General features: G+C 40.2%; 1 protein-coding gene across 1 annotated transcript in view; it reads left to right on the forward strand.

Annotated features, from left to right (window-relative positions):
- ADCY5 (adenylate cyclase 5) overlaps window positions 1–22,200 on the forward strand; it is a gene marked incomplete at its 5' end in the record, with an annotated part of 230,089 nt that overhangs the window by 126,021 nt on the left and 81,868 nt on the right. Inside the window, 2 exons of the mRNA XM_075153889.1 lie at window positions 11,654–11,803; window positions 18,249–18,370. Of these exons, the coding sequence (XP_075009990.1) occupies window positions 11,654–11,803; window positions 18,249–18,370 (272 nt within the window). The remainder of the gene's footprint in view (window positions 1–11,653; window positions 11,804–18,248; window positions 18,371–22,200) is intronic.

A 22,200-nucleotide genomic window follows, 5' to 3' on the forward strand; every position in this document is an offset into this window, starting at 1 on the left:
TCTGCTTTGCCTTTGAAGGGATATCTCATATTTGTTTATGACTGATTATCATAAAGCACTAAGAAGTATTTGATGAGATAAGATCTTAGAGATATAATTAATCATTTTCTCCAGTTCTATCTGTCTTAAGTTGATAGAGTTAAACTGATAAGAATAGAGAACTGGATCTAATATCTTTATCCTATCAAAAGCGGCTTAGGAGCTCCCTATTGGATTTAGACTGACAAATGCTATCACATTATGGTAGCATGGCAAAGAACCAGTCTATGATTTCAAACCACAGTCATGGAGCTGATCACATACTGAAAGATCTTATACCACTTTGTACCATTTTTTATTATTATTATCTCTTGATAAATTCTTTATTTGTTTTTATGTAGCTCTCATTTCCCAGACATAAAGGCAGTAGCAGTAACTGGTTTTCAGTAGATAGCAAAACCTCTCTCAGCTATGTTTTTCCTCTTTAAGCAATTATTTATCCAGTTATCGTCCACGTTTGAAGTATTTTTCATAAACTCATTTTGTTTTGAAGTATATTAATAAATCTCCACATAATACAAGTGCTGATTTGTGAAAGGCTTACTAGGCAAGGCCAAGTGCACAGGTACTGTATTCTTGGAAATGAAAAATCTAATGCCATGACTAAACATTTAAGCAGTGATGCAACAGACGATGATGGCAGGGAAAGTAGATGGCAAGCTAATTTGTTTGTGATCAATATCGTCCACTCCAGGAAAAGTAAGTGTCTCTTTGGGATATATTAGGGAAATGCTGTATGTAATATAACAAAAGCAAGTACTGCTATTCAATGCCCTTTAAACTTCAACAGAATTGTTGTATCAATTTTTGGATACGACAATTTTTTAAGAGGCAAGTGGGGAATGAACTACATAGTCCGTGAGGTCTCTTAGGTCCTTTGCTGTCTTGTCGTATTACAAAAAACTCTGAAAATAAGTACTCCCTATTTTTTTCTGTCTGTCTTCCTCAGATTAGGTTACTTTAAATATTTGTAATTCACTGTTTTTCAAAGTCCAATTCTGTGGTGTACAGTATCCTCTTGGGGAGGTTAGTATGATATTAGGTCTATTTTAAGTTCACCTCAGAAAACCTATTCAGCTGCATAATCTCTGGTAACAATCTTTGGGAGAATAAAAGTACATGCTCAATTACAGACTCAAAATTTTCCACTAGCTACAGAAATTTGGATTTATTTTCTTTATATCCTGCCCAATTCTCAGCAGACCCAGCTTATTTCAATTGTCAGAATTCAAAGACTCTTCCAAACTCTGCATCTCCAGCAAAGTGAGGTTGATTTGTTTGTTTCTGTTAAACATTTGAATTTTTACAGTATCGTGATACCAATATTTTCAGTATATTCATCGTATACATTTGACAGCGAGAAAAAGCAGGTTTAAAATCCTAGCAAAAATAACCTTCAGCTATAGCATATCTTGATTCAAGAATCCAGCTTCCTGCCACTTCATAATGATGTCAGAAATTAATGATGCAGTCTTGTGGTATGGGATTTGGATAATGTTTTCAATACCTATGCCTCAAAAGTACACCTTGAAACATTTTCCTTCAGATACTGCAGAGCAATTAAAACTGTAACTGCCCTGAAACGTACGCTGTGAAAAGCTCATGTAGTAGCAAAGTAACCAAATTGTTGGAGCTATCAGAAAAGAATGAGGTTCATCTTGGCTGATTTAAAAATATTAATTTGGTTTGATCCTGGAATCGTGAGGCTGTGCATTTGTGTGTGCGTTTGTGGGAAAGACAGGACTGTGGAGCTGAGAAGAAAGTCCAGTGTGAATAATAACGAGAGTTACTGTATGAAGAAGGCGGAATGAAAGACACATGAAGAGTGAAATAGTGCAGCTCCAAAGGCAGAGAAGAGGGGTTGTGTATAATGAAATAAAGGCAGGCTAAATTGTGTTGTGTAACTTGTATTATAAACAGAGCCAGTCATAACCATTGTCGTTAGGTTGTCTTACACTTTATAAACAATTCTGAAGAGTCTTTTAGAGCTTCTTTATAAAATCTTTATTGTATTACTGTAGACCTTTGAAATTCAGTATGAAGGAATGTGCCTTCAAGCTGTCTGTTGTGCTCAGTTAAAATTTGGTTGGGAATTTGCCTACTAATACTTTTTGTGTTGTTGAAACCAAATCTGTTTAGAGATCAGTATGCTCAACTGCTCAAGCAGCCGGACCATAAGATACGATAACGAAGCTCGGACTTCTATGCAACCTCTCTCATTCAAAAGTAAGCTTATTTTACTGTAATAGCTGGCAAAACCACACATCAGCTTTTTAAAGGAGAGTCTTCAGTTGTGATCCAGTCAGATCCCTTATAGATTGACTTGTATGTTAGTGGTGGCTGTGCACAATCTTTGCTGTTTGCTACGAATGCTGCTCCTTCACCTCATCTGGTAAAAGCCACTGCTTCAGTTCAAGAGTGCAAACTCTGCTGGTGGTGCTTGTTAAGTTTTGTTTATTAAAAATATATGTTGGGGTAGGGATATTAATAGGAAGGAGCATAGCTTGTGGGCGAGCTGCCCCGGCTTGAATTGAAATCCAGCAACAGAAGAAGAAAGGAGGTTGTCTTTAAATCAAAACCAAAAAATCCATCTGTATTCCATTCTTTCTCCAATTTTACATTTCTTCCCACACAAACAAACCAACCCAACCTAACTCTTCACCTCCCAAAAACACACATTCTAAATGTTGGGAAATAATGATTTTTATATCTTACAGACCATATTTAGGACACTAATTTCTGCCTGCTGAGCAATTGGAGAACGTTCTTTTTTTCCCAGATAAATAAGACTTTCATGTAACTAGATAAATATTTTGTTTTCCCAGTGACCTGGACGTGACACCTTGCTCAAATGACTATGGAAGATAAGGGGTGATGCACTGCCTGTATCTGAGTCCAGAGCTCCCAGAAATATTCCCAGGAACACTAAGGACCAGGGTGCACTGTGACGGGGGGCAAGCAGAGGGGTGTTGATCTTCATGATTTTTCTTATTTAGTACAGATATTTTTTCTCATAGCCATTGAAAGCAACCACAGGTCTTGGGAATGTACTTCTCTGTGAACCGTGTTTGGTGGCAGCATGTAGGCTGTTGGGAAAGGCAGAGCCACCCCTTGCCAGGAGGATGGGGAGGGCAGGTAGTGGCAGCCGTGGAGGTGACTGTGAAGAACTGGGATCCTGCAGGATGAGCTGCAGAGGTCTCTTCTGCTGAAATCGTGTAGGTAAACGCTGACTGCCAGGCACAACCTGATCCAAACAAAAAAAATGCAGAAAAGCAAAGTAAACAAAATCCTGCTCCCATCATAGGTCAAATCAGCATACGTATTTGCTTGTTGAGTTAGTCAGCATATATTAAATGGAGTTTCCTGTGTGTTTCAGTGTAGTGGACTAATTTTAAGAGGGCCTGATAGAAAACCTAAGCATTTAGCTTCCTTCCCTTGCATTCCTTCCACCAGATAGGGAAGGAAATAGGATATAAAAGGTGAATCGAGCACATTTCTTGACCTTTCTCCTCATTGATTACAGCTTCCTTTAGCTTCAGAGGCATTGTGGAGAATCTCGAAAACATAACCAGACTTCTTAATCCAACTTCTATTCAATTACATTGTTTTCTATTAACACATTTTAAACAACCACCTATTGTATCGTCTTATCTGAACAGCTCCTCCTGCCTTGGGAGCACCCGGGCAGGTGGGACTGGCATGAAGACAACCCAAACTCAAACGTGCTTACATTTGCAGAACAACTGATTTTGCTGGAATATCAGAGCTTTGCTTAATTTTCTTAACTAAAGTCATTGTCTAAATTGCCTAAGCTATCATGCATCTGGGCAAATTTTGTACAGTTGTCAAAATTATCTTGACATACCTTGTGTGTGAAGATGTTTCCCCAATGACAGCTGTGAGTCATGCACAGAAAGACCAGGAGCTTTCATCTACTTTCGTGACCTCAAAGGAGATGAACGTAATGTTTGAAGTCCTGTTTGAAGAGCTTTTATTTCAGTAAGATTGTATTTGGTTGCTGAAGTCTTTGACACATAGATAGCTCTATGGATCAGAAATAAACACACTTCCAGGGGAATGAATTCACTCATGGTACACATGCATTTTCACTAGGCTCAGGTTAAGTGAGCTAGAGTGTTAAACGTGCCCCAACTAACCCGCTGTGCAGTATTGCTCATGAGAGCTCTGGCAATCCCAGCCCTCCATTTCTAGCATGTTGTTCCTTCTGGAGGCTGCCGCGGCAGATTTGAAACTGGCCAAACTTGCGGGTTGTGCTCAGCTCTCTGTGCTGCTACATACATGATGAGGAGAGGTATCTGGCTGGTGTGCCATCTCTTAAGATAAGAAGCCACTGGAGTTGAAGGAGACAGCCTGGTTGCAAAGACTTAAGAGGTGATAATTTAAAGAATAAAGCAGGGGTTGAATTGTTAACAGGGGAAGGGAAAGGGGAAATGTCCCTGTTTCAGCGGAAGCAGCCTTCCCCCAAGTTGTTTCAGGGCCTCGCTCTTGCATCCAAGGGCCACTGGATGTTCCCCCTTGATGGCAGCTTCCCACACAGCTGTCACTCCCACTTAGCCACGGGCTGTTGGCTTGCTTCATCCGGTTCACCATCAAGGATATTTGCATGAAAACCAGTGCTGATTTGTAGCTCGTAAAGTATGTTAAGTGTGAAGATGCACAGAAATTTGGTTGCCACGGAGATTCAGTGAGGATGGATGATAGGACCCGGGAACCTCCTTCCTGACTATTTTATTGCTAGCAAAGGGCAGCACCTCCTCCCACCAGACTGTGCCACCATGCAGAGGATGCTTTGCTGGGATCGTGATAGAGTTCCAGGAAAATTTAGACACACAAATACTTCTTTTAGCTGGTGTTATGCCAAGATTTGGTTAGGACAGTATATTCTCCTCTTCTTAACCTTATCGCTGAGTAACCAAAGAAAATAGGATCTCACTGAAATCCCAGCAGAAAAATTAATTAATAAAACAGTGATGGGGAAGTAGAATTTATCAGTTTGATATAGGAATGTTTCCTCTTGAGATGTTTACTAAAAATACATATGTATTGATAATGTTTTGTTCTTTAATCAAACCAGGATTTAAAGCTTTTAATTATAAAAAAATCCAAATCATAAATACTGAATTCTGTACAACAGTAATAATCTCAGTGGGGAAGAATGCATGGAAAGTTTGCAATTACAGCAATCAGTAAATGAATTAAAATGTTGTATAGAATAAGGTGTGAGGCATTAAAATTAAGAAAGCAGCATTCAACATTTTGATGTCCCCTGAAACAACTGGAGGAATTGAAAAATATAAAAATCTTAATTTTTTGCTCTGGATGGGGGGTGTAGTATATTATGTCTCTACCTGCAACTCTGTATTTAAAAGGTAAATTAGATAATAATTTTTTATTCTAAAGAAAGAATGAACTTTTGTGGGGCAAAATACTTGTTTGGCTTTCCTCTGGAAGAACAGAGCATCACATCTGAGAGATCAATATATACCAGGGCTGGAAAGGTGAGATGGTCACTGAAATACACAGAATGGGTAGCTTCGGTATAATGTTTTTATTGACTGTAATTCTTGAACAGAGACATTCACAAGTGGCGTAAGGGTTCTTTTAGTGTTTTCAGCCAAAATACCACTGCTTCGCTCTCAGCAAGTAACTTTATCCTGAATATAGAATCCAGTTGAAAGATTAAAGTAGACAGCTTTTCTTCCTTGTAGGCTTCCCAAATAGAAGGAATATGCAAAAAAGTTTCAGAAGTATTTCTGCAAAGAAATTTTTTGTTCTCAGCGTCAACTGAAGAGATTTACTGCTTATCTAGAGCATCACTCCCTAATAAATTCCGCTACTTTGGGATCGTTAAATTATACTATGACTTAGGGAAGCATTTAAATTTTTAGAGCTGGCTTCAGTAGCGCTACTCGTGTGCATAAAGCGCACTTAGAGAAGTCTTCGGAAGATAGGAGCTGTAACCAGTTTTCTGTTCTACTCAAGATGCAAGTAAGTGGTTGCTGCACAGAGGCAGCAGAACAGAGAGGGAAGGCACCATATAGCAACTTCAGAAAATTTGTTCTTGGACTCTGGTGTATTGATGTAATCTTTTGTTGTTGCAGTTATTTCAAGTACTCAGTAAAAGTTCTTGTCACATTTAAAATAAAAAACTCCTCCTAATTTCTTCACTACTACTTATCCTGTTCTTTACTGGCCAAACACTGGAAGAAGACCATATGACTTTGATTATCTTTCTAGCATAATATAAAGTCTTCACTATCTTAGTACTCTGCTAGTTGTAGCTCTGGGAAATGAAAGATGTTGTTGTATATACAGCACAAATACATGACTAATTTGATCTTGGAGCCAGCTGATGTTGTCTTTCGTTTTAATTTTCATTTTGCCGTTGGCTCTGTAGCTGCTCCAATTTTTTTATTAGATAGTAGTATGTAAAGAGGCAATAGAGGGTTAATTGCTGTTCAAGGAAAGTGTTTAAAAAACAGCACCAGCATACCTTGTTTTCATTTTTTCATAATGTTTGTGCTTTTTATCTTTAGAATTTATTCATACTTCCAATTCAGGATTGCACGCATAGGTGCTATAGAAATATCTTGGATAGTTAGAGCTTTTGTAGTTTATCATATTTTTGTTCTTGCATTGTTTCAGATAAGTATTAAAGATTTTATAATAATTTTTCACGGTTAAAAAAAGGAACTCTCAAAAGTAAAGCTGATTTCAGTGTCTGCCCCTGCAATTAATAATTGGTCCGATTTGTCAATTCAGTATACAACCACTATGAAACGTAGTCTGGAAACTCAGACTACAGACTTGTTATTTGCTTTTAACCCAGCTGTTGCACTGATAATCGATTTAACAAAAAATTTGCTACTAGATGAGTATCATGAGAGGTAGAAAGCAGAGGCAGAGCAGTGTCACACTCTGGAAAGAAGGGATACATAGTTTGTTGTTTGCTCTGGGTTGTTTTGCGTGACTTTTTAATCTCCATGTCTGTGCTTTCCTTCTCCTTGTGACAGTTTTACTGCCCCACAGTAAAAGTTTAAAATGTAGTTGTTTTCAAAGTAGGACTTAATGAAAATATCAAAACAATATTTTGATTTAAATGAAAAATAAACTTAAAAAAAAAATACTGCTTAGCAGTGTTGGGTTGGAAACTAACAGAGAATAGCCTGGTGCTGTGATCTCAGAACAGAAATAACCCTGTGCCTCTGCAAGAGAAGTAGACCAAAGCAGAGTAACTTGGCAAAAAACAGGAGCTGTGATTTTTATAATAAGCGGTGATATTCCAAGGAATATGGCCCACCTTCTCATGTCAGTAGCCAGCCTTGTTTGCTCTGGCAGAGGTAGGGAACTAACAAAATTTATCTTGACACTGTCCCTCTTAAGCATGTTGTTGTCTCTTAATTACATATTGAATAGCATCTGGTGTTTGAAGAACAATTGAATAGAAACACAGCAGGGAGAAGCGTGGCAATATTGATGCAAGCTGATACTTTTTCTGCTTGTGGTGGTCTGGAGGCTCTCCCCTGGTCAATAAGCCATCCCGGTTCTTCCTCAGCCTGGCCTGAAACGCCCAAAACATCGATTTTGCAACAATAGTGTCAGGCCAAATTTAGCTCTAGATTTTGATTTTGTAATACTAGGTTTTCATAACTCCTAGAACACGTGGAACTAAACTGTTTCGATCTCTCTTTTTTCCCTTCAGTCACCAAGGGAAAAAATACTGAAAACAGTTTCCTGCGAGAGATTCAACAAAAACATTGCAGTGCTCTCTTTGTGTGATGAAATCAAAGTGACTAGAAACTGTCTGGTCTGTTTTGTTGTCTGAGATTGAGTGATCTATTATTTCAGTGGAACTAAGAAGTCGCGGTGGTTTTTGAAAACCCGTCATAGTACATAGCTTTTCCTTAGGTACTGAATTACCTTTAAAGAACTCTGCCTCGGTAACATCAGGATAATAGCATTTCTCTGCCATGTGCAGATGCTGTAAGAGTAAACGTATTAGTTTATGAAATACTCAAATATGGCAATACTGCAGCAGGTTTAATAGCTTACCTAGGAGTTATATATAAGTGAAATAGTCTTTTATGAACTATTATTTTCCAAAATCAGAAAGGTAGGAGTCGTCTTCGTCTACATCTCTAGCTAGGTAGGGGAAGGAAATCAACTACAAAATAGACAACTGTATTTTCCTATTGCCTTAAACAGCTCTTCAAGCACAGATTGTCTGAAATAGTTGCCATAATATGTTTTTACTTTTCAGGCCATGGAGCTTAGGGAATCAGTTTTTAATATCTACCTCATCTCTTCCCTCCTGGGACTGAAGCTGGTTACCATAGCGAAATGGCAAGGAAGCTGATAAGCAAGTAGTACCATTTGGCAGACAGGATATAAATTTATTTTATTAAGACAGAGGACTGTGGAAAAAAATTAAGAGATTAGAAATATTTTTCTTTTTTTTTTTACTTTAATATATTTTAAAATACCTGTGAAGAAAATTATTGTGAACAGATATTGAACAAAATGCTCTTCCTCACATAACAAGTGTTGCTGCATAGTAGGAGCTGCAGTTTTAAATCTCTGCAGATCTTTGATACTTTCAACATTACACTGTCATTTCTCCCCTTATGTTTCAGGGTGTTGCAAAGATGCCGTACTGTGAATTAAATGAGCTTCTGCTTAATAGAATAAATACAGATGTCTGACCCCTGCTACTTAAAAATTACATTGCAATATAGTTTTTGTTCCTACTTGATGAAGCATGGTCATCTGAGTCTGTCTTGTAAATCAGTCTGCGAAGTCCCTTGGGTTTGTGTAAAATGACATCAGTGAGTGCTGAAAAGTTAAATTGCTTTGCATTACACAAACGTTATCAATAATGTCAAGCCTGATGATGTTTTTTGTACTCTCCTTTGACAATGTTGGTTTCGATGCGCAATATGAATCGCGTGCCTTGAACTGTACAGCTTGGCTATTTAAGGCATCATCACGGCAACAGTATCTTCATGGGTGGGCCCCACTGGGGGGACTTTTTGCTGGCACCAAGGTACACCCCAAAAGAGCTTGTTTTCAGGACTGAAGTGTTCTTCTTTTCTGCTCGGTTAACTCCTAATATATTGCCTGCCATCTAAACCACATGTTGTCTCCTGTTCTTGGTGCAAGAGTTGAGCCACTGTTTTGGGGGGTTTGTTTTGGGTTTGCGCTGTTTGCTAAGTGACATGAAGTCTCAGGTTCTTGGGATTAAAAAAGAAAACTGCATATTTCCTTAAAATCTTCTGTGCTCTCAGTTTTATCCATTTCAGGTATATGATGCATGCTTATGCTGTTTTATATGCCCTGACAAATTTTCCACTTACTGCGCAACTGAATAGCTCCAATGGAGAGGATTTGGGAGTCTTGCTGTAATCCAGCCATGCAAAAGATGCTATTTAATATTAACCCCTTTGAGCCCACAGTAACGGTATTGAACTTGTAGAAGTGTTCACAGGCTGTGAGTCGCAATCAGTGCAGCCGTGGAGCAGAAATCAGAGTAACTCCTAGGAAAACCCTATTTCTGCTCTCTTTTTGAGCTGTTTTTTCATTATAATAAGCACTTGTGTTTTTTTATACTATGGGGGGATTTTTCATCTTTAAAAATTATCATTATCAGCAAAAAAAACCCATCAAATGCCCATTGGATGCAGCACTGGGTTAGGGTAGCTGGGCAGGATCTGGGTGGAAGTTGGCTGGTGTCTGATCAGCTTGGGGGAGAGATGGAGGACCTTGGATCTGGCAGGATCCAGACAGCCTTAGAAAGAGCTGAATAAGAATATAATTGTGAAGGGAATGTGTGAGTTTAGGATTAGGGCTTATTTCCTGTTCACATATATGACCTGCACCTTCGATAGCCCCATCTCTGTCCGAAGTGTGGATCCTTTGGATGGAGGGAGCAATCTGTAAGCGATGAAACCTGTTATCTGCAAATACATGTAGTTGGCATTGATGATAATCACCAGTAGGTATCTATAACCTGCAGGTTATTGTATTGCAGTATGATACATAAGTGTGGGAATTCACTGCAAGGACGTAGCCCAAAATGCAGCACTTTGATGCAGGAGCTTGGGAAGTTGGAGTGTTGCCATCTACTGGCAGCTGTCCACAGAGAGGAGAAGTCCCTCAGCTGGCTGTAGCTTAAGGTATTGCTTATTTTGAGCTGAAAGATGAGGTTTTGCTGCCTAAATCCTGTTTCAGGGCAGAGTTGTTAATAAAATAATTGTTGCAGTCTTCAGTGCATGGATATAGTCAGAGAGTTAGAGTAATCCCAGTGGGGTTTCTTGGAGAGGTTGTTACTCTTTGGGATGTGGGTCCATGTTTGACACAGGAGCGGCTCCTCTCTCCTGCACAATGACCAGGTTGATCTGGGGAGTCCTGAGCACCCCCTGTGAGCTCAGGGCTTGAGGGGTGCCCAGCACCCCTCCTGCCCTTCAGAGCCTGGCCCCGTATTTTCAGGGAATAGGCCGGTCTGGAAATTACTTTTTTTTCTTCTGCAGTAAAAAAGTATTAAAGACGAAGGGTATATTTGGACTCATTAGGGAATAGACCAAAGATCCCTATTTTTAAGAATCTTGCAGGTCTGACAGTCTTTCCCCCTAGAAGAGATGAAAGGTGTTTCAGATAGGTTTGTCCTCAAAGGGAGATCCAGTACAGCTTGTGCAACTCTCAAAAAGTTATACTGTGAGTGACCTCTGTCACGGGAAATGATACCATCAGAAGTGGTTTTGAACATCTTGCATGAACCAAATGGCACCTATGCACATGGATTTTTTTTTTCTTTTTATTAAAAAACAGTTGGGAAATAAAAGATTGCAATACTGGTTTTCAACAAAAGTTATGTGACTGCTTCCTTACAAAACATAACCCACGTGGAAACAGAAGAGCGATGTAGCTTTTCCTTTGTGCTTGTCCAGTCCAAATATGCTTCAGACTTTACAACTCTTTCTGTAGTCATGTTCACAGAAATGTAAAAAATGTTTGTTTTTTTTTTTTTATCTAGTAACATAAAATTTTGAGTTGGAACTAGATGAAAAAAAAATTTTCAGTTGCTCTTAAACCTTGTGAATACCAACATTTTCCCTTCAGTATTTTAAGCACTATTTCGAAATAATGGTTTCATGTATCTTTGATATGTTTCAAACCAGATATGTAGGTACACAAACATGGAAATATTTGTGTTTCTCTGTCAGATCTGTCTGCATGAGTCTCAGCTGACTGTTAGATGACAAAGCAATGATGCATTTTTAGATGGATTCTTGTCACAGTATTTCCAAGATACTGGATTACCAAAAGCAAGATTATAGAATTGCCAGTGGAATTGTATTTTTTACCAGTGAAGTAATACACAGTGTTAAGAACATATATTTGAGGCCATATGTGGAAGTCTTATATTTTAAAGACTAGAGAGGTAAAATACACTGGAATTAAGAGCCTGAGGTTTAAGCGTGGCTTGGATTAAGGAGTCATGGAAGGAGCTGGGTTCTGGCTGGTGCTTTGTTACTGATGGCCGGTTTCTGAAGTGTAACCAAGTATTTTTCTCTTTTTTTTTTTTCTTTTGTTGCAGCTGGTCTCCAATGTTCTCATCTTCTCCTGTACAAACATTGTAGGCGTGTGTACCCACTACCCAGCAGAGGTGTCCCAAAGACAGGCTTTCCAGGAGACCAGGGAATGCATACAAGCCAGGCTGCATTCGCAAAGGGAAAACCAGCAGCAGGTAAGAGCAACAGTGGGAAATAAAAAATGAAATTGCTGAAGCAGAATTAGCATGCAAATTGTTCCTGTAGGATGGGATTTGCAGGCCTCTTGCTTCTTGACTAATCCAAGCAAGAATAGGCTGATGGTAGAGGGCAGGATTTTTAAAAGTTTGGAAGAGAGCTCAGGGGAGTATTTCTTCCCCAATACCCTGATGGACTTCTCTGCAGACATCAACAAATCCTGTGGTCTATGCTCTGCGTAGTAAAATTACACAGTACACAGAGAGTCTGTGTAGTTTTTTTGCACCCATCACTGAAGCCACGTGTTGAATGCAGATGCAACACACAGGCTTCAGATTGACCCTCTTTGTAAGGTCAAAGCATGGTGTGTTTCTCAGCAAAGCCACTGCCAACAGGTAGCTGTAAGGCAGGTTTCAGAAGTGAAAGGTAAAAATTGGTCCACAGAACATACTGTCCCTTGATACCTCCAAAGAGGGTCCTCTTCCTGCCTTTCCCAAAGGTTCCCACCTGCTTGCACACCTCTGTATACCTTATAGGCCTCAAGTGAATTGTATTTGTTCAAGAAGTACGACTTATCACCAACTTCGACGTTTTTTTGCTCTAAAAAGACCTCTTGCTGCCAGCATACGACCTCGTCGTCAAGGGTATCAAACATATCTGCACCCTTAATTCATTCATGGGATCTCTTGCAACGAATCTCTTGCGTCCTCACAATTAGCTACAAAAGACCTTTTGGGGCAGCTTGACTATTCCCTTGCTAACACACGTATCTGCCCTGCAGTACATTTCGTAGTGGTCTATCCAGTCCAATTTGAAATGAATCATGAAACGGGGCTTCCACTCTTCCCTTGGAAGATATCTCAGAGCTTGGTTGTGGGTTTAGGGAAGAGGTGAGGGAAATGAATCAACTGGAGTGCCTTTGCATCTTTGTGGCAATGCAGCTTAATTTTCCCTCATGTCTCAGCCCATCTGCATCTATGGATTTGTCTTTCGGCAGTGTTTCATGAGGTACTTCCGGCTGACATACTTTTAACCCTTACTGTGAAATAACGTCTACACATGCTTTATTTTGATAGTATATGTATGAAAATGAGATTCACGCTCAAGGCTACCTTGTCCTTTGTAACGAATGTAGTCTTGGAAAGATGAAACGAGCAGCTGCTCCTCCTCCCACATCTTGAAATGGAGGAAAGGATTGAGGCAAGAGAGTACCCCATTTTACTTACTGATTACAGCTCTGTCCTCCCTGCTGAGACTGCCTTAGCAGCATGGCCTAAATGCTTGTGCTGTTCTGGATTTAGGAGCTTCTGTGTCAGAAGTAGTTCAGGAAAAAAGCCTTGCCCTAGCTTTATGCCTTTTTCTTCTCCCCCTCCCCAGAAAGAACTATACCATGCCAGGACATCAGAAAAACATGGGTTGAAGCCAGTCGCTTAGAAGTACCCTCCAGTACTTCCAGCAATAACTATGGTCCTGGCAGCTGGGGACTCCTGATAAGATTATTTGCTGCTACAGCCTGCACTGACATTGATCTCCAGGTTCAGTTCAGATGCATCCCTATGCATAATGCATTGAGATAATCTTGAGGTGATAGCAGACACAAATAAGGGCAGCTCAGCCCGCATCTGGGAGAGCCAGTCTCCAAACAGGGGTGGAGGGAAAGGCAACTGCACAGAATCATAGAATCATAGAATCATAGAATCATACAGGTTGGAAAAGACCTCTAAGATCATCGTGTCCAACCGTCAACCCAACACCACCATGCCCACTACACCATGTCCCTAAGGGCCTCATCTACACGTCTTTTAAATACCTCCAGGGATGGTGACTCCACCACTTCCCTGGGCAGCCTGTTCCAAGGCCTGACCACTCTTTCAGTAAAGAAATTTTTCCTAATGTTCAATCTAAACCTCCCTTGGCACAACTTGAGGCCATTTCCTCTTGTCCTATCGCTAGTTACTTGGGAGAAGAGACCAACACCCACCTCGCTACACCCTCCTTTCAGGTAGTTGTAGAGCGCGATGAGGTCTCCCCTCAGCCTCCTCTTCTCCAGGCTAAACAACCCCAGTTCCCTCAGCCGCTCCTCATAAGACTTGTGCTCCAGGCCCTTCACCAGCTTCGTTGCCCTCCTCTGGACGCGCTCCAGCACCTCCATGTCCTTCTTGTAGTGAGGGGCCCAAAACTGAACACAGTATTCGAGGTGCGGCCTCACCAGTGCCGAGTACAGGGGCACGATCACCTCCCTATTCCTGCTGGCCACACTATTTCTGATACAGGCCAGGATGCCGTTGGCCTTCTTGGCCACCTGAGCACACTGCCGGCTCATGTTCAGCCGGCTGTCAACCAGTACCCCCAGGTCCTTTTCCTCTGGGCAGCTTTCCAGCCACTCTTCCCCAAGCCTGTAGCGTTGCCTGGGGTTGTTGTGGCCGAAGTGCAGGACCCGGCACTTGGCCTTGTTGAATCTCATACAGTTGGCCTCGGCCCATCCATCCAGCCTGTCCAGGTCCCTCTGCAGAGCCTTCCTACCCTCCAGCAGATCAACACTCCCGCCCAGCTTGGTGTCATCTGCAAACTTACTGAGGGAGCACTCGATCCCCTCGTCCAGATCATTGATGAAGATATTGAACAGGACCGGCCCCAAAACTGAGCCCTGGGGAACACCGCTCGTGACCGGCCGCCAACTGGATTTAACTCCGTTCACCACAACTCTCTGGGCTCGGCCGTCCAGCCAGTTTTTTACCCAGCGAAGAGTGTACCTGTCTAGGCCGTGAGCCGCCAGCTTCTCTAGGAGAATGCTGTGGGAGACAGTGTCAAAGGCCTTACTGAAGTCCAAGTAGACCACATCCACTGCCTTTCCCTCATCCACTAGGCGGGTCACCTGGTCATAGAAGGAGACCAGGTTGGTCAAGCAGGACCTGCCTTCCATGAACCCGTGCTGGCTGGGCCTGATCCCCTGGTTGTCCCAGACATGGCTCGTGAGCACCCTCAAAACCAACCGCTCCATGATCCACAGCCCAACACTGTTATCGTTTCTTGCCTGGTTTTGGAGATCTGATGGTGCTCCTGTGTCCTGTTCTCTATTAAAGGCAGGCAGATTATCCCCAGCAAAGGAATGTGTATTTTCCTTTATTAAGCATCTACCAGCACCCAAAATTAGCAAGAAAGTAAATAAAAATCCAGAATATCCAATGCAGAAGAGAGACTTCTTGTTATCTCAAATCATGAAATCATCTAGGGCAGACCCATAACGGGAATCACTGTTGTTTGCCCAGAATAAAATATTCTGGGATGAAAAAATAGATGCCTCCACAATCTGTAGTGAGCAAATACTTAGGATTTGAGTAAGAGATGGGTTATCAGGACTGCACAGATTTACTTCTAGCATTGCTTGTCTTTTGTCTCTGAAAAATTGTTCTCTCTTCTCTTTTTCATCTCTGCATCACTTAACTTGTGGTGAAAAATAAGTGTTATTAAACCTGAGGACAAATGGATAGTCATAAAACATTAAATATTTAGTGCTTTGAGGTCATCTTGGGAGAGTATGACACAAATAGTTAAAATTCCTATGTAGTACAGAGTTGTTGTAGGAATGTGTGTGCCCACGTATATATATATCTATGTGTACGTATGTAAACAGAGTAGATCTGTATTGTACTCTTTCATCTGTGCTTATTCTAGAGCCTAGTGCTCCTCGGGATGCATTTGTTTAATGTATAATTCACTGGAACTATACTTGCATCTTATTTTGAAGTGAGAATTATATATGAATTTGCTCTTGCTTTTTTTTATCAGGTCAGAATGCTGCCTTGTTATACTTGTAAAACAGCAGTCCCAGTCACCTCGCTGGTGCATAATAAGTGATTTTACAGTGAGGACTGCAGTACTTTCTAGTCATTATAGCAAAATGAAAATTGTACTCTAGTGGAGACTTTAATTTCTGTGCTCCATTTGAAATAAAACGTAGTGATTTTGTTGCTTTGAAGGTCTTTTAAAATGGCTTGTGCTTTATAAAGGCACTTGTCACGGCCTCCTCCTGTTACCTTCAGAGGTTATTTTCAGTGATCGTGATGCTCCCAACAAACAGAATAAAGATAATGCCCAACTCTGTAACATGGCTCAACTTCCTAATTAGTTGCTGCATGAAGGGATGTTGTGCTACGTGCATTTGTTTCACTTGATAAGCCTATCTTATTCCCTGATTAATGATAGTTCAGAGCAGTGTTAGTTCATCTCCTGGAGATCTCAAGTGCTTTGAAAATATTTGTGATTTAATCTGGCAAGTGCCTATGGTGTCAGGAAGAGTAGGGGGCAGGTCTCTCAAGCAAAAGTTACCCAGTAATGTATGTGAAAATCTCTTGGAGTACTAGTAAGAGAAACTCGGTCCCCTGAATGTGTCCCTATTTTGCAAGCACGTAAAAAAAAATCATCCCTCCACGCTCATGCGCCTACAGGGAATGTTCCAAACCTGTGGGTGCCCCTGAACCTCCCATTAAGCTCCGAGTTATTTAGAGGATGTGTAAAATCACACGTAAAATAGCAGCTTTCACACGTTCGACGATGCTTATTATAACATGCAAATGAAAACAGCGTATACACCAGTTACTCTGGAAAGCATACAAATGTTTGTGCTTTTGCGCTCAAGGAGTATGCTAATAGCTGACAGAAGCCTGAGAACACATGCATTTTTTAAAAAAAAATGTGGATATGTAACTGTTAGCACTTGCAGTATGCTAGTGAAGGTGAGAGTACTTTAAAAAACAAGTATCTTGTCAGGACTGCTGCAGTTTTGAGCAGAGGAGATAGATAGAAATCCTTCCAACACATCATCTTCTGTGTTATTACTACCTCTTCAGAGACTGGAGGCAAGAATCAGTCTCTTTAAGATGCACATTGAAAGGGAAAAAAAAGGAAATACTGGGCAGTGCCGCAGACCATAAAATGTCTTAGTGCATGCTGAGCACATTTCCAGTGAATTCATCTTCCTCTGGTTCCCCCAAAGCTCCTCTCTTTCCTTAGAGGAAGAAATAAATGGGGAACTTTCAGTTAAAACTAGGAATTAGAAACCAGGAATGTGCCTGTAACTGTAGTATGGGCAAGAGGTTTGGCGACGTGAGTAATTAGTACAGGATTGCTGACCGCTCTGAGTCAGGACTGCGTTTGAGCCCTACTGTTCCCTGTGTGGCTGAGAATTAATGAGCTGTTAGATAAGGTTAGGGACCTTCATTTATGCCACATTGTGTCTGTGTCGTCAGGAAGGAAGGCCCTTTTCTTCCCTCTGCTCACTGCAGGTAAAGAAAATAAAGACGAGAGCCGGACAAGCTTTTGGGATTCTTCAGCTATTCCAGAGCACTGCCTGCAGGTTGAGCTGATCCCAAAGGAGTTGCTACCCACCTTCTTCAGCCATAGCAAAAACTTCTTTTGAACTGAGCAGGGTGTGAGTGGGAATAAAATAAAGGTCTGGGCAGAATTTTTCAGGTCTTATTCCTGAAATACACAAATGCATCCCTGGGGCGCATATCACCGGCAGATTTAAATTCTGTAGCTTCTGTATGAAATTGCCACCAAATTTAGAATAATAACAAGCGCTGGCTTTTGTGTGAGTTTTTAGGAAAATTACCAGAAAGTCATTATTTTGTCATGTAACTAATTTTTGCCTAACATGCAAAACTATATACGGAACAGCTTACAAAATAATGTTAGGAAAGTCACACTAAAGCTATTATCAGTAAATAAAAGTGCCAAGTGAGGGTGGAGAGTTGTGAATTGTTGATGACAGACGTGGTTATTGAAAATACTCTTGTAGGTGAGTGGGTGGGTTTACAGGTCTTGATGCAATTGGGCACTAATAGTGGTTTTAAGTGTAGAAGTATAATACTGCATTGTATAGTTGGGCTAACTTTTCATGCTAGTTTTATCAGGGCATTCCTATTGACTTTTTAGCTGCTAAGAACAGGTTTGTGCCTGTTGGGGGAATGTGCTTAGATGATTAGATAGGAAAGGAAGGAATTTTAAATGGTGCCCAAGGGTGTTGGGATATCAGTCCTCCGGTGTTATGTGAAGGAGGACTTCATGGTGGTGTGGAAAAGCTGCGTGGGAGGTCAGACAGTATCATTTATCAGAGTCCTTCCAAGAATGGTGCATGGGCACATTTTCAGTTGCATGGCTCCTTCATTTGCAAGAATTGGCAACCATGAATCACAAGCCCAGTGCAGCTGGGATGAAAAATCATCATTTTTTTTCTAAAATCATTGAATTCTTATTGTGGGGTTGGGACAGAATTGCATATGACTTGTTAGGGGATCATCTGCTGGGTTTATGGAGACTGTTTCGCTTGGTTGTACTCATTTCTCACCAAACTGATGACTCATTTCTCCCCAGTAAGGAGCAAAGTGTGTTTGTTAACTGGGCAGCAGGTGTTTTAATTGGTTCATCTGTCTGACTCCACAGGAGCGTCTCCTGCTCTCTGTACTTCCTCGACATGTTGCCATGGAGATGAAAGCTGACATTAATGCCAAACAGGAAGATATGATGTTTCATAAGATCTACATCCAGAAGCATGACAATGTCAGGTAAGAACAGCAGCCCGTCTCCTAGATGCTGGGGTGGAGGGACCTCCCAGTGCTTGGCACTTAACACCCAGGGATGAAGATGACAGCGACACATAATCCAAAATAAGTGTAAAGACTAGTCTAAAGTGTCACCAGTTGACTTTTGAAAGTTTGTTTATAGGACGGGAGGAGGATTGCCACATTCCTGCATCATCTTCCTTTGAGAGGCAACTTTAACTGATCTCTTTCCTTAGATTCTTTTTTTTTTTCCTTCCTTTCCTGGAGTGAGTCTTGGTGGTTTTGAGAAGGTGGTATATTTGGGTTTAGTTATTTTCTGACAGTTACAAGCAGCCTTCTTGTAAGCCATGATGCGATGCAGCCCTTTATATTTTTTGTTGTGACTTAGTAAACAGATAAAGATCCATTAGCAATACTGAAGACAAAAGCATTATCAGATATCAAAGACTATAACGATTCAGTGATGAAAAATAAAGAATATACATATGGTGATGAAGGTGAGGGGAAGAGGCTGTCCAGAGTGCCCTCAGCAGAGTATGTGCTACAATAGATTAGATTAGGTTTTGTGTCTTTACATTCATTTTTTGCTTAATGTCACCGAGCTTGTTCAAGAAGGTGTGTAAATTTCTTGTGATAGATGCTTTTGTGAATTTTCTTAATAGAGAAATTACTTTTTCCCTGTACTCAAAGGTCAGCTTGACGTTAAAACTTAATGCAATTCGTTAGATATAACATGAGACTAGTCAGTATAGTATTACAGTCTTTCACATCAATTTCCATATGTCATTATTTGGAGGTTTCAAAGTTGTTCAGTACAGTCAAATCTTAGTAAAGGTGATTATCTCTTTAAGATTATACTTATTTGAAATTTTAACTGTATCACTAAATAGACAAAAATGAAATAATAACAAACTAAATTTACAAATGAACAATTTTAAAGGGAGAGAGGAAGCTGATGGAAAGATTATGATGGGGAAAAAATAGCCCAAAGATAGTGGCTGGTATGGAGACATGGAAATCTCAAAAAATACAACAAAAAATGACACATGATCCAGAGTATAGAAAGAGAAAACAGTTTGCTATGATTTTCAGTTATGGCTGTGAAGTAACATGAAAGGTGAAACATGTATACATAAATGAGTATATGCACTAATCAATTCCTTGGGCTGTCCTGATGGGTAGCTAACAGCTTGCAAACATTTAATTTTCCCATCTTGCTATTTATTGAATAATATGAAAATGTCCATAATAGATTATCTTCTGCAGCCTAAAAGTAATTTTAACTTTGTTCCTCATGGTAATGAGTGTTTAGGAATCAAGCCCTTGCAGGTGCTGACTGTCTCCAGTGCAAAGGAAGGCTGAGGTCTCAAAAGATCTTGCAAGGGGAAACAACTTAAATGATATCTTCCTCAAAGTATGGACTTTGTTGCCTGTGCCTATGAGGTCCTAAATTAAAGCCCACTGAGATCATGGAAAAGGCTGGAAAAGAGAGATAAGAAATATGAATAAAATAGTATATGTACTGAGAGCAAATAGAAGGCAACTTAGGAACATTTCATCTTCATGTACTTTAGGGAAATGAATAACTAAGTACGAATATTGAAAAAAGGAAACATGGTTTGGAACAAATGACTCATTTCATACTAGGAGTTCAGCATGGAGCCTTTGCTCTTGCCTGGGTACGCTGAAACCACCTCTAGTGGGAATGGCTGCGGATGATTTTGAAGCATTTACGTGCACACAGAAACACACTGGGAGGGGGGTAGCGTCTCAATGATGTGGATTAATGAACTGGCTTAATAAAAGCAAGTGTGCTCTTTACTTTTCACGGGGAAATGCTCAAGGGGAGGCTTTTGAGACGAGAACGCTCCAAGCAATTTTGTTTTGTTTTTGTCACTATTCAAAAATGTCATAAGATCTAAGTTTTTATGAGCTAAAGGTTATTGTGTCAAGGCAGTTGAGAAGTATGTGAAGTCAGTGCAAGGGTGCTGTGCCCAGCCATTGAATCTGGCTTCCTGTTGATGATTTATGAGCAGGAGCATTTCCTCCACAGTTCGTAGAAGTGGGAAGGTCTGTGTGTCTGCGCAGAGGTGCGGGTTTCCCTCCTCCATCAGCTGTATCCAGCGATTCTCTTTTCGCGCTCTCCCAGATTAGTTAAAAAGGTAGATTATAAATGAAAGTATAATGGATGGGAATTTTCATTAGCTATTGATTTCAAAGTTTGATTGCCATCGTAATGTCTGGAGCCTGAGATCTTCATTTTTACTGGTTCTTCAGGGTGAGGTTGCTCACCGATTTCACAGTCAATGTGGAAATAATGAGTCTTACTGACACTAGAGGTTTCCATCCAGCCGGATTTAACTTTGGCCCTTTGAACTCGGGAGGCATGGGAGCACAGCCTCGTGCACTTAGCCTGGTTTGACATTTTGTGTGGGAGAAGTGGTTTACTAAATTCTGTTCCAGACAAGATTAAATATTTTAATTTTCAGGGATGATTGGGTCTGGGCTTTTGGGACCACCTCTAATTTTAATTAAAAAACAAACCCAAACCACTCTACCAGCAGAAAATTATATTCTAAAATTATGTGACGTTACTGTGTGGGGTTTTTTTTCTGTTATAAAATAAGGAGTCTTTAAATGACCAGTTCTGCTGGTGATATGCTTGGTTTTAGATACTTCTTAGATTTAGATACTACTTAGGTTACATGCTTCTTTTTTTCTTTTTAAAAAGGTTACATGCTTCTTTTTTTAAAAACAATAAAGAAGACAATTTAAAACCTATGTAGAAGAGACATCTTCCTCAGGTGCCAGTACTAGGTCTGTAAAACACAGCCATGATCCTTTAATAAGGCGCAGTGCTGCCCTGATATTGCTTACTGTGTTACACTTCTCTTAGAGGGTGGGTTATCCCTCTGTTCAGGGAAAGATGATGTTTTTATGCAAAATACAGTGGTCTTTCTTACCTGAATGGGTAAAAGTAAATCTTTTTAGAGCCTTATCAGGACTTCCTGTGAATGAGTTCATAATCTCCCGCTTATTGTTATGGAAAGTAAAGTTCAGAGACTAATTTATCCACAATGAAAATAAAATTTCCTGTCATTTTTGGCAGCAAAATTTGTTTCAGGTTTATGTTCTTCTGAAGAATTTAGGGTGATGATGAACTAAGATGAAGAGGTTTGGGGTTAATACACTCTTTTTTGATGCAAATGAACAGAACCTTTTAACAGAGAATAAAACTGTTTCCCATCCTGATTTATTGAATGAGAATTAACTTTGACAAATCCAGAACCTTAGAGAGTGATTTGACCTTTCCCACATATGTGTGTGTTAAATATAAAGTCTATTGTCAAATGCAATCAGGAAAGGAGTTCCCAAGACTATGCAAGTAATTTTGGGTAAACAACAAGGTGAATTATGTAACTAAATTGGTTCATGTTATCATGAATGAGATTATGTCTGATAGATAAACCCTAAAATACGCATAGATAATATTGTTTATCTATCATGCTTCCCAGGCAGAATTTTAAATGTTTTACATTACTATTGCTATTTAAAGTATCTCACTGCAGTCATAATGGCTTTAATGTTATCTAGGTTTGGCCAAATATAGTAATCTCTGTGCTATAAAAAGAGGTTTGAAGTCCTGTGTGTAGGGATAAAGGTTGGCTTTGTCATTGAAATTCCTTTGATGAACTGTTTCAGGAAGCTTATTTTAGGGCTGGCATCCAAGCCCGGTGAAAGTGACAGTTTCCTCTCTTCTCCTCTTCACATAATTCTTATGAATCATATACTCAACAATATTAACCTGATCTCAAACTTTTTTAAACATCTTG

The sequence above is a fragment of the Calonectris borealis genome, chromosome 6 (genome assembly GCF_964195595.1).
Source record: "Calonectris borealis chromosome 6, bCalBor7.hap1.2, whole genome shotgun sequence".
Lineage (NCBI taxonomy): Eukaryota > Metazoa > Chordata > Aves > Procellariiformes > Procellariidae > Calonectris > Calonectris borealis.